The sequence below is a fragment of the Rosa rugosa genome, chromosome 2 (assembly GCF_958449725.1).
Source record: "Rosa rugosa chromosome 2, drRosRugo1.1, whole genome shotgun sequence".
Taxonomy (NCBI): Eukaryota; Viridiplantae; Streptophyta; class Magnoliopsida; order Rosales; family Rosaceae; genus Rosa; species Rosa rugosa.
Window position 1 is genome coordinate 36,293,671 of NC_084821.1, and position 13,740 is coordinate 36,307,410.

The 13,740-nt window shown below is 37.0% G+C and overlaps 1 protein-coding gene across 1 annotated transcript; it reads left to right on the plus strand.

Moving 5' to 3' along the window:
* Positions 1–7,669: 7,669 nt before the first annotated feature.
* Positions 7,670–8,959, plus strand: LOC133732646 (protein S40-7-like). The gene has a single exon (XM_062160234.1). The coding sequence runs from the start codon at positions 7,925–7,927 to the stop codon at positions 8,672–8,674; it is 750 nt and encodes a 249-aa protein (XP_062016218.1). The 5' UTR covers positions 7,670–7,924; the 3' UTR covers positions 8,675–8,959.
* The last annotated feature ends 4,781 nt before the right edge of the window (positions 8,960–13,740 follow it).

The following is a 13,740-nucleotide window of genomic DNA, read 5'->3' on the forward strand; positions in this document are numbered from 1 at the left end:
AGCTATTCAAGAGATCAGAAAAATTTGATCACGAGGTTGAAAGGCTTAAACATGATCAATCAAAGCTTGAAGAAAGGCAATCCAAGCTTGCACAAGCACTATTGGAAATTGAACTTCATATATCGCAGCTTGCTAATGCTTGGGAGTTAGAGGACGAAAGGCATGCTAGTGGAAGAGAAGAAAATTTTGATCGTAAGCCCGATGAGGAAGATGACTATTTTGAGCTACATATTATTGATGATCAAGCTACCGAGAGCACCTATCTTCCTTCTCCTACTAAAGTTCCTATGGAGCTATGTGCTAACAAGCCAAAGAATGAAGAACCTGAATTCAAAGACGTGAGATCTCATACATTGGATGCTCTTGATGAAGTCACCACTGTGGTGGTTGATGCACCAAATTTTCAAGCATCTGAGGAGTACCAAATTTGCGAAGTTTTCCCTTCTTTACCCTCCAAGCTCGTTCTTCCCATTATTCCAGCTCCAAGACTTGAGCTCATCTGTGTTTTCAAGCCTCCCTCAAATTCTGAGGATGAGTTCCTCCCACAATCACTTCAACCTCCTTGGCCACCTCCTCTGCAATTGATGATGCTCTACTTTAAGTTTAATGCAAGGAAAAACATGAAGTGGTCTCGAAAGAAAAAGATAATAAGGAGAAAGCATTGCATACTCAAGACAAGCGATTGGAGAATTGGAAATTCTCGTATAAGTAGGCTATTTGCTGCTGGGATCTCAAGGAAGCTACTATTTTGGATATTTTGGGCATCTCGGGTAAAAGAAATCAGTTTTCACAGAGAAATTTGGGTTGTGATAACTTGCAGCAGAAGTGTCCGTTTTTGACGTGTGATATGTCGATTTTATGTGATTCGACGAGAGCTACAAGACTCATTGCTTTGCAATGAGCCCCGGCGAATTTTGGCCAAATAACTCTGTCTTCAGTGTCCGATCCGCGAGCTAAGTTTCAACAACCATGGAGATTTCTACTTGGAGCATGTCTTGACCTTTCTTCCTTTTCGTCTACATCCAGGGAGCTCTAAACTCATTCTTTACTTTTCTTTATTTTATTTTTTTTGTGCTTCTTCCCTTACTTGTTTGATGCATTACTGCTAGCTAATATTTTCAACATTGAGGACAATGTCTCACTTAAGTTTGGGGGGAGGAATTTAGATTCTTGTTTTTATATTTATAGCTTCACATGTGGTAGAATATATAGCTTAGTAGAAAATACTGGAAATAAAAAATAATAATAACATAAAAAAAAAAAAAATAGTTCTACTTCGTTGTTATTTTGTATGTCTTTTGCTTTAGTTTCCTCCAACATGCACCTAGGATGAAAACTTGAATTTAATCCTTGTTAGAGCTGATGAATATGATAAGCATCAATTTAGGTCTGGACATCAATCTTTTGTTAATATTCTCTTATGGTGATCATGCTTGAAACACAACAGCCATTGTTAATATGAAAATTTGTGATCTGGAGAAGCATGTGACGGTTAGTGTAGACTTGTATAACCTATGTGAGTATTGAGCCTATTGCCTATTCTTGAGAGTGCTTTATATAGTTCTGTGATCTTTCTTGTTAGATAGGTTGTACATGATCTCATTATTTTGTCCTAGAACTTGCTTCAATGACTCTCGAGACTTTATATTGATTCACATGATTTTTGGGAAGGGATTGATTCACATCATCACCACCATGTCCAAATAGCCTCTATTCCTGATTATATTATCCCTTAGATAGCCCTTTGAGCCAAAATAAGCTTTTTCTTTCATAAAACACATATTCCCAACCCTTCACCCTTAAACACATATCCTACCTATGTTCTGAGAGATTGATGGAGCACTATGAAGATGCATATGAGGAACTTTGGAGTAAAGAATGTGTACTGAAGAAAACAAGTTTGGGGGTTGTGATGTGTACTTGAAGGCAAAGTGGAGTTTGCAGGCCATACTTCTAAATTTCAGTTAAGGAGTTACCATTGTCGAAGTAGTTTTGAATGCAAAGGTGTGTCTAAATAGTGATAAAAAAAAAAAAGAAAAAAAAAAGAAAAAGAAAAAAAAGTTGGACACACCTTGGCCTTTTGAATAGCACCGAAGTTAAGAAGGGAAGTCTGCCTTGGTTATTGTTTCGAAGGAAATTGCTATTGTCTAAAGCATGAACTTGTAGTAGCAGCTTGGATATGGGATGTTTTAATGCAAAACAGAGCTAAAGAGAAGAAGAAGAAGAAAAACAAATTTGACGTTACAATAGAAGAGCTCTGAAAGGAAGTTTTCCAAGCTTGGCAAGTGAAAGCAAGAATGAGAAGCTGCATTGGGAAAGTGACAGAAAAAAAAAAAAAAAAAAAAGAGGTTGTGTGTTAAAATAGAGGAAGTTGACGTGGTACCAAGAAGTAAGATTTGAAACTTGGAGTTTATGGTGCTGATTGTCTTCATTGTTCAATGGTGTGAAAAAAAAAAAATTACAGAAAATTCAGAAGACTAAAGTATTGAGAATCACAAACGTTAGAGCTATGTCTTGAAGTTTTCATGAAGACTTTTGGAGTATAAGGAGGTTAGATTGAAGCCAAGGTCCAACACAATGAAATTAGGCCTTCCATGTTCGTTATTTGAGAAGTGAAAGTGTGACACCTATGAGAATTCAGCGATCTTAAGTCTCGACTTATTTTTGCTCTATTGATTTCTTAGAACCTTTGAATTCCTTTATCTTTCGATTCTTTTAGCCAAAACCCTTAGCCCCATTACAACCGGAACAAAGACCTTTATGATCCTAGGAAAAGTGTGAGGCAATTTGTGGAGATGAGTCAAAGAGGTGAGCCTATAGGGCAATTCTATAATTCAGGTGAAAGATATTCTTGCATGAGATCATTCTTTATTTTTATTTTCCAGAAAAAGCCTTTCCATCTTAATATTTATGTGAGCTATTTTGCTTTTATATCCTTCGTCTCACATAAACATGAGTGAGTAGAATTACCCAGAAAATCTGAGCGCTTTATTCTGAGTGAAATTCTTGGTGAGATTTGGAGTTGAAGCTGATTTTCATGTGTCTATTTGGGTTGTGGAAATTTGTATTGATTTATGGCTGTCTACACAAGCATGGTTGTTATCGGAATTTATTAGCACTCGATTGAAAGTTTTATGGACCTGTTTTGATAATTGTTGTTATTTGGATGCTATAATTTTGAGATTGATTCTCTGAGGTGATTGGAAGGTTTAGGAACTTTTCTTTATTCTTGTGTGTTTGTTCTAATAAGTTATTATTTTCTATTCTTGTTTTGCTTGAGGACTAGCAAAGACTAAGTTTGGGGGTATTTGATGTGCTCATATTTTCCTATTTTGTTATGCCTCTTAATCTTGATATTTATGTTTAGTTCTCCTTGTTTATGGTTCATTTACTTAGTTTAGTGTGTTTATAGGTATGAAGAGCAAGGATGAGAAAAAGAAGGAAAACGAGAGGAAAAGGATAGAAGGTGCTTTGCAATCCTAAAAACTGAAGCAGCTTCTGCAGAATGGCTAACTTTGAGGATTAAAATGTACTGATCCAGAGACAACCAGAAGACAAGCCTTATATGCACGGAAAGCCCTGAATGTCTAGTTTCTGGAGAATTTTACGGTTCATGATTTCGATATTCCTAGAGAGAGATATGGTCGTTTAAGTACAGGCAGTTCAGTGAATACGCGAATCTGTGATGTGTTTCCAAGGGCTCGAGTTTTCAAGGCCTGAATGACTTAGCAAAATTCTGGAAAAATTGACATAGCATTATGAACCGTTTGAGAGCCCAAACATATGTTTCCTTGGAATTTTAGGGTGCCACATCACCTTTCTTTTGTGCTAAGTTATTAAGGAGTTCCAGAGGCCTAAAGCAAGAAGGAAAAGTTGCATCTTATAAAAGGAGAATGTGTCAAGATGGAGAAGTACCATTCAATATCAGATTTTCATCAAAGAAAGCTGCTGCCATCACGTGTTCACCTTCCATCTCCATTCAACAAGTTCTTTTATGTTTTTAAGATTTTCTATTATGTTTTCTTTGAACATGAGTAGCTAAACCTCTTTCCTAGGGCTAGGATGAGGCCCTAGCATGATTGTTTACATGTTTTGATATTCAATTGATGGATTATTAGTTTCTTTTCAGATGAATTCTTAATCTCTGCTTGAATTGTTGCTTATGTTAAAGTTCCATTGATTCGCGACCTTTAGGGCTTTGCATCTAGTTATCAGAAGATGAATTTGAGGCATAGCTGCAATATAATTCATATTAGCTTCATGTGATTAAGAATTGTAAATTACATTATTACTTGAGAAAGAATAATGATTTGCTTGATTTCCTTGTTTTCTAAAACGTAATGAGTCCTGCATGTTAAATTTATACCTGAGAAGGATAAACTGCATAGTTAGGATATACGACCTTTACCCGAGAGGGAGAGAATCATGCACTTAAGGAAAACTATGGTCTAGAGTACCTGAGAAGGACTTAGATACGGGAATTATCATCTGGAGAAACGAAAGAATCCATTGGTTGGTTCAAAACGTAGATAAGATTGCTTGTGGTTGATTCCGACACCCTAGGCTCATCATCATCATATTCTTACTTTTAATCATTATAAACTCTTTTCAATTTCTTTAGATTCACTTTTTAAGTTTTTATTTTCAAGTTATTTTCCCATTATCATAAACTCTTTCAAAACCGTGAAAATCATAAGTCTTAGTTTGAGTCATTGTGTGTCTTAGTCGATTTGTGCTTATTGTTTTGTGTGTTTTTCGTTTAATTAACGTAGGTTTTCATATTGTGAATTGACTTAATATCCTCATGGGAACGACAACCCCTTTTCTTCCATTACTATACTACATCCACCCTGTATACTTGCAGGAATTCCATCAAGTTTTTGGCGCCGTTGCCGGGGATAATTTAGTTTAATTCAAAATATTTGATTCCTACTTTAATTCTAGTTGTGTTAGTTTGATTTGTTTTTCAAAATTCTATTTAGTTTTTAGTTTCATTTATGAACGAAGTTACTTTATTATTCGGAATTATTTGATAAATTGTGAAATCGTTTTATGGAAATGAATATTTGTTTTAAATTATATGAACTTGATCGTCTATGGTGCATAGGTAAGTTAAAATGAGATTTTATTATAAAAACGATTTTCTCGAGTTTTGCGATTATGGACTATAGTTGGTATTAGTGGCATTCCTGAGTGGATGACTATGTGTGTGTGCGTGTGTGTGTGTGTGTGTATATATATATATTTACGTGAAATATATATCTTGATGGTGTGGCATTGTGAGAAGTATAATAATTGTAATTTTATTCAGGTTATTGTTTGAGCATTTACTCTTTTCGGGGATGTAATATATCATGCAATTGTTGATTTATATTGTTTTGAAAGAGTAGGGGTGTAAATGAGCCGAGCTGGAGCGAATACCAAGGTGATCATGTTCGGCTCATTTGTTTTTTATCGAGCTCGAGCCGGGCTAAAGCTTGAATTTTTTTTTCCGGGCTCAAGCTCGGCTCGGCTTGAATATTTTTCTTAGCCCGAGCTAGGCTCGGCTCGGCTCGGTTCGATTTATTGGACACTATCAAGCTTAAATAGGCTCGGCTGGGTTCATTTGACTTTAAATTTAAAAAATAAAAAAGGAAGAAAGAAAATTTAAAATAATAATCCAAAATTTGATGTCTAACCATCACACAAATCCCTTTTGACTTTATTGTAATATATTTTATTTAAATTCTCAGATTCTCTTTCAATTGAAAAGGAATGTAATAAAAAGAATTAAAGATTTGAGATCAGAAAAATTATATTTTTATTTATACTATAAATTTTCATGAGTCGAGTTTTAACAAACGTCAAGGTTTAACAAACTCAAGCTACTCATGAGCTTGACGAGCCGAATATATCCTTGTTCAAGCTCGGCTTGTTTTTTTGTCGAGCCTAATATTGAGCTCATACTCGACTCATTTATCTTACGAGCACGAGCCAAACGAGCTAAAATCGAGCCGAATACGAGTCGAACACGAGCTGTATCGAGCCTATTTACAGCCCTATGAAAGAGTACCTTGAGTTGAGTGTAACATTTTGAGTCATGTAGGACTTTTTAAATGTTTTCGGTCTGAGGACCTATCGTCACAGTGATAATTGAGTTGAGTGTAACATTTCGAGTCATGTGAGACTTTTTAAATGTTTCCGGTCTACGGATCTGGTGTCATAGTAGTGACAGAAGCAAATATATCGGGATACCAAGCCTTTGGCTGGGTGATGGTTACGATTCAGTTAGAGCTCTAGTCTGTCTGCCATTGTATGTCATAGGGGTGTCACGTGAGTTACTTGCGACTCATGAGTATATGTTTTTAAAAGAGAGTTTCAAGTGATTTCTTTCTTTTATTATCCATGAGGGACTTGGGTTGCTTTAATTTATTCTTAGAATTGAGAAATAGTTAAGCATGTGTTGTTTGAGTCATTTTTTTTAGTTTACTCATACGACCTTAAAAAGCTTACCGGGTTTGTTGTTGTAACCCGGTGCACTATTCCATGGTGTAGGGGTTATTTCTGCAGGTTAGGACAACTAGGGTTGAGACCATGGTGCGTAGTTGCAGTAGTGTTAGGTTCAGAACCTATTTTGTTATCGTATTGCTGTTTGTAGTATGCTCTTAGTGAGCGTTTACATTTTACTTTGATGCTTTCGAGTTTATGTAAACACTTGATGATGTAATATTTGACTTTAGTGATTGAGTCTGTATTGACATTTGTAGACTCAATTTATTTTGTTGCTTAGTTTTAATGGAAAAAATTTCTAAGCATTTGGGCGTTTTGTTGAGTTATCGCGTTTCAGATTTGAATTTTTTTTATTCAAAATTCAGGGCGTGACAAGTTGGGCTAAAGAAACACTGAGAAATGGGAACACAATTGTTTACAACTTCGATGAAAATATTTTCGGACATGCGTCCAAAACTTTTGTGAGTAAATACGATATTAATAATTTTGTTACCATGAAGGAGTATTGGGCAGCTGCATATGCATCTATATAGGTAACCTACTGGCTTTAGTTGGAATTTAAGTATATACATGTCCTAAAAGTTATGGTTTAATGTTGCAATTTTTGATTTGTAGTTACCTAGCCTTTAAGGCGTGTTGAAAAAAAATCGAAGATGGTGGACATGGCCGGATTTATGGACGCTACAGATATTGGTTCCATTGGGTGTGGCAATCCAATTAAGCGCTTCCGTGCAATAGCCGATAGGCCGAAACGAGTAAAGCGTGGCCAGATTATTTTGTTGCCATATAACTTTGGGTATGTAATCTTCATATATTATATACATGCATTCTGTAATTGGCATGCTGCTGAATATTGTAATGTGAATTTTATTTGTTTTTTGCTTTGAAGATGTCATTGGATGCTGATTGTAATAAATCTTGAAGAAGACACTGTCTACTACATGAATCCATAAAAGATGAGATTCATTATTGGCCGCGCGATCTGTAAATCTTCTGTGAAAATCCATACTTGGAGGCTGTGGTGACAGGTACGTGTCCTGCGTCAGTCATTTAAGATTGAGATTGTAGGTCTGCTATGATGCGGAGGGTGTATGATAACATTCCTCTCTTTAAATTTTTTATAACCATTAAAAAAAAAATTCCCAACGTCGCTCTCCCGTGAGACGGTGACGATTATGTCGCCCGCTTATCTCACCGTCCCAAACGCCTCTCTCTTATCCAAAACTTTGCCTAAAAATAATCCCAAACCTTTTGAGGCTACGTCACTCCCCTCTCTCTGCACCAAGTAAATCATTTTTAGCATTCTCTCCTCCCTTCTCTCACTCCCCACCCCTCACTTTCAAAGCCCCCACCACCTCCTCTCTCTCTCTCTCTCTCTCTCTCTCTCTCTCTCTCATGACATCGCGATTCCCCTGACCCGACCCGAACCCGTCACATGGACATTCCCAACCCGACTCGCCTCCACCGCCCCAACAAATCCTCTCCCTCCGAACGCTTCCTCGGCGCGTATCCCCACGCTCCTCCAAGCACCTACCCTAGCTCCGCCACCGACGTCGGCGACGAGCTCACCGAGGACGATATCTTGTGGACCAACGACTTCGCCGCCGAATCCAATCACCACCACCACAACAGCAACAACAACAACAACAACAGCAACAACAACCACTCCACCCCTCCCTCCTCCGCATCCTCAACCCCTCGCCGCCACCACAAGGGCTTCTCCCAGCCGGAAAGCTTCGGAATCCTCGCCGCTCTTCCCGAACGAGAATCCTCCTCTCCGAATCCGCGGAGCAACTCGCACTTCTACCACAAGGCCTCGGCGTCGTCGTCCTCCTCGTCCTCGCCGTCTTACGCGCAGATGATTCCGACGATTCCGAAGCCGCCGCCGCTGCAGGATCATCACCGGTCGTTCTCCTTGTCGCTCAAGTACCAGTCGGCGCCGGTGAACATACCGGTTTTGGCCAGTGCGATGAGGAAGCAACACGAATTGGAAGCCGTCGTCGACGAGGAAGACGACGACGACGACGGCGAGATGCTGCCGCCGCACGAGATTGTGGCCAGAAGCTCCGCTCACTCGCCGATGCTGGCGTGCTCGGTTCTGGAAGGCGTGGGGAGGACCTTGAAGGGAAGAGATCTCCGACGGGTTCGCAATGCGGTGTGGCGACGAACAGGTTTTCTTGATTGATTCAGAACGACTCTTTTCAACTTTTCCTCTTTTTTTTTATTGGGAAAAGAATTTAGAGTTTGTTTCATTAAAGAGTAGAGTCAATATTTTAAGTGTGTGATTATCCCCAGTGCCATTAGGGAAATTTAGTATATATTGGGGAAAGGATAGTGATCTTGAGTTAGGATTTTTCGGTTTTCGCTTAGTTCTTGTTTTCCCTCCATTAGTTAGCTATTGTGTATTTCTGTTTGTTAGTCCGTTAATCAAACATTAATGAATGCAATAAGAGTAATTGTGGTTTGCCAAGTTAATTGTGTTCAATCATGAACTGAAAATCTTTGCTTGACACAAGTTTCTCATTCCCAACACCATTCAGTGCGGATAATCAAATGGTAGTATGTATTGTTTAAAGAAATAAGTATTGATGATGTTGGCCGACCACCGTGGTTTGTCAACAATGAACCACTTTACTTGTTTCTTTCTAAAGATTTAGAATTTTTTAAATGCTATTTATTTCCTAGTGGGATATTGTGCTTTTGATGTAAAACTTCATTGCTCTAAGTTTATGTGATGTAGCTTAGGAAATACTTTTTGGATGTAGGCAGCTTTTTGCTTTATGGAATTAAGTTGGTACTTATTAATGGAAACTTCTGCCAATTAAAATTCATACTTCAACCAGAATCTTTCTAATTGCAGATTGAATATTGGCTGGTTCCATATTTAAGTAGATGAAGTGTTGCATTGAGTTAAGTTGTTTGGTTGTTCTTTACTTGACTTATATCTGAGTACTAAACTTGTCCCAGTCTTTTTGTTGTTTTTTTGGTCCTAGAACTCATCCAAGTTAGACAACACAAGCTTATCGGTGATTCCAGTTCCTTTTCTTCTTTTAGTTCTTAAAATTATCTATTCTGGGGGAAGGGGCCAAGATCATCATAATTACTGTCTTATCACATTCTATTGCTTTAAGGAATCTATTCAAAAATCAGTTCCAATATTTGTTGGGTGCACCACTGCAATTCATGATTGAGGTTACTGGTTAGTTTTATAGGTGTTGGGTTCGAATTCGGATTGGTGCTACAACTTTGTTTTATTACTAACCTTGTACTTCAGATGGGCTACTTGACAGCTGTATCTAGTAATAAGAAAAAAGGAAAAAGGAAAAGAAAAATCCAAAACAGAATGTGTGAGAAATAACAATTGTTAATTTGCATTACAATTCAATCTTATATACTAGTAATTTGCACTGATATCAAGATTTAGGTCAAATGGATGAGAAATTGTTTTTTATTTTATTTATTTATATCTATTCAGTTATTTATTTTTAACAAAAGAAATTGGTTTTGAATATTGCAATGTTGAAGTACTTATGTCATTATGTCCATTATCTTGAAGCATATTCAAGATTTTGCATGAACTTTGTGTCATTATGCTCCTTCCCCCAGAAAAGGTTCTTGAAGATGGCTTATCCAAGAAATCAAGTAAAAAGTTTCTGGATCCACATTGTGCTTGTTTTAAATATTTTCTAGTTTATCTTCATGAAAACGGTCGCTTGGGTAACCAAAGAATGTGTAACATTTCCGGTTTTGAGACATAATCTTTCATATTCTCTTCTTATTTTGTATGTAACAGCACATTGTTCTATCCACTTCAGTTGATTGGATTTCATTGATGGATCATAGCAGGAGTTCTTTAAGATTATACAGAGTTGGTAGTGGTAAAAGATTTGGAATGAATGCGGTTTTGGTCTGATTTATGGCAATCCGCCAGAGTTGGCTTTGAACTACTCCTCTCTTCTATTATTTTTGAAATTGGTTGGTGTTGTGGAGCGAGGCTGATTTTCCTGTCTTCAGGGTGTCTTGCTCTTGAATGTGCTTCTTAGAGTTTCTTAGATTTTGTAGATTCTTTCTCTGTACTAAACTCCATACCACCTCCTGTAAATAGTTATTTTCTTCTGATATAGTCTTTGTTTCTTCTAATAAAAAATAACAATTCTTTGATCCGTAAACAAGCAGAATGCAGGGACAACTCATTATGTTTATTAAACGTATTCGAGATATTTTAGATGGCAAGGTATAGTAACTATAATGGTTTTGCAGTATAACTATATCAGTTATTATTAACTGTGTTAAAAAGGTGCGAGTAATACTTCTATTTAAATTTAGTTGAAATGCATTGAGGGTATGTAACATAATATGAAGAACCCAGAAAAAAGGATAATATGAAGAACCCAGAAAAAAGGGCCCGAGTGATTTATCATTATATTTCAATTGCTCTCAAGTTGTGGTACGTTTCTCATTGGAAATACTGTTAGTTGGCTATAGAACAAATATTCAGAGTATTACTCTCTGCTTTCAATTTTAATTTTGCTTTGAGATGTTGTAATGGCATTTGAGATCTCGGAATATCTTGGCAGCTGTAAACCATGTAATATGAGGTATTGTGGTGAGTCGGCTTGGATTTGGAACCTTTAAGCATCAATGTCAATTTAGAGACAAACCTGCAAGGGCTGAAGCAAGTTGATAGACCTGTTGCATTTCACTTTCTCAGCTTGGACCTTTGGGGTATATTGTATTGTACCTTGGACATCCTTAGTAGAGGGGATCATTTCAAATTCCATCAAAGAGCTGTTAACTCCCGTAAGAAAATAATTGAGAAAAGAAAAAGTGTAGTGTATCTTCTGCACTGCAGTTGCACATATTCTAGGATAAGATTGGTGCAAATAAAGGACAAATTTGGGGTCTAGATTTTTCTTTTGTTCTGTTTAGGCATGCTTGGTGCAGATTCTGAAATAACACTAACTAATGATGGATTCCAGCTCAGCTGCCAAATTTCACGCTTCATGTGGAGGAAAAGTTGTGGTGGGTATCTTCATCTATCATTTCTGCTGAATAATATCTGTACGACTGTATGTAATATATGTATGCTCCTTTTCTACATTTTGTCTTGTTGTAACTTGAGAAACGTGTCACTATACATTCTCATGCATAACTTTCATATGGTGTTATTATTTTGGAGATGAAAGATTCTGGACCATTGTAGGACTCATATTGAAGTAGTATGCTGAGGGGGAGATATTAGAATTAGTTGCAGTAATCTATATCAGTTATACTCATTCTTTAATGTCAATCAGTCGAACTTTATAACAGAATTGATAGAGTTTCTAACTATTACTGTGACTGCTGAATTGAATGTAGGTGTTTCTCCTTTTGGTTAAGTCTGAAGGTAATAGTTAAATCAAAATCATTTGGAGTATATGATTAGTTGAGGTAAGTGCAACACTCTGGGAGCATTCATCAAGTGCATGCACTTTATAAGTTGTTAAGAAGTACTTTAGAGTACATGAGTTGTTAACAGTACTAAATTTTTCTGTGTGGTGATGAAGTCTATCTATGTGTAAAACCATCAGATGCAGGAAAATTGTACCTAAAGTTTTGAGCCTTCTTCAGTTGCTGTCTCTCGATTCGCAGGACTTTGATTTTGTTGCTCGTGCAGTTATATATATATATATAGGATTTTTCTCAGGTGCAGACGTCCGTACCGAAATTTCGGTACGGATTTCCGGTTTTCACTCACTTTCCGATCACATATTTTGATCTTAACCGTTCAGTTTTTAGGTCCTAATGTATAGATCATCTCTGCAAAATTTCAGCCAATTTGGTGATCGTTAAGGCATCCAAAACTGCAATTTACACGAACGAACCGAATCTGTCGAACCGGAACCGTTCGTGTACATTGTTGTAATTTGCAGTTTTGGATGCCTTAACGATCACCAAATTGGTTGAAATTTTGCAGAGGTGATCTATACATTAGGACCTAAAAACTGAACGGTTAAGATGTGAAAATAAGATCGAAAAGTGGGGGGAAAACGGGAAATCCGTACTGTCCGCACTAGGAGTCGTCAACGGGTCGGGCCGGGCCCGGCCCGGCCCATTCATAGCGGGCTTGGCCGGGCCGGGCCTTGCTATATTTTTAAATAATAGCGGGCCGGGCTTTATTAAAAATAGACGGATCCAAGCCCGTCCATATAAAGCGGGCTTTGCGGGCTTTTTCGGGCCGGGCCGGGCTTGGCCTTGCGGGCTTTTTTGGGCCGGGCCTTGCGGGCTTTACGTATAAATAAATATTTAAAGACACAAATATTTTTTTTTTTTAATCAAGCTTTGGAAATTCATTTGATAATGATCAAATACAATCAAAGATAACATATCTATAATTCTATATTGTACCAAAAAAAAATCTTTATTTATATATAGATACTAATTTATTGATAAATAAATTTTTAAAGACACTAATTTTTTATAAATCTATATTTATACATCATACACTCCAAAGAGCAACATATAGCAATTCAAAGAAAATGAGAAAACTGGCCGTTGGATGTGATTATTACAATAAAATAAGAGTGTGGTTAAAAATTTAGTCAATTTCACCATAGTTTCAAACCCGATCGGATTGGTCAACTGTAGTCACTTGCATGTTTTCTTGGTTGACCGATGGCGTGATGAACACAAAACTTGCTTATTTTTTTACATCACGTTTGTAAATATTTCATCGATGGATGTGTGTGGACATAAGATAAAAATTTCAATTTTTAATTACAAATATGTTGGCCTATACTAATTTGTCTCCTAAAGTTGTATGACTTATACATTGCATTTAAATTGTTGAGGTCCATTCTAAAACAACCGTGAAGTGGAAGATGAATTTGGAGAAACCAACCGCTCGATTGAGAGATTGTAATATTTTATGGTGGTTGTAAAAAATCTAGCCAATTTGGTTATCGTTTCGAATTCGATCAACTAGGTCAAACGTAGTTACTCGTATAAACCTATATTTATATATCATACACTCCAAAGAGCAACCCCTATCAATTCAAAGAAAATGAAAAAACCGACCGTTGGATGAGTTTATTACAATAAATTATGAGTGTGATAAAAAATTTAGCCAATTTCACCATATTTTCGAATTCGATCGGATTGGTCAACCGTAGTCACTTATATGTTTTCTTGGTTGACCGATGGCGTGACAACCGCGAAACGTGCTTATTTTTTCACATCACGTTTGTATATATTCCATCGATGGATGTGCAT

What these genes read in the sequence shown, in the direction of transcription:
- LOC133732646 (XM_062160234.1), top strand. Translation starts at nt 7,925, where the DNA reads ATGGACATTCCCAACCCGACTCGCCTCCACCGCCCCAACAAATCCTCT.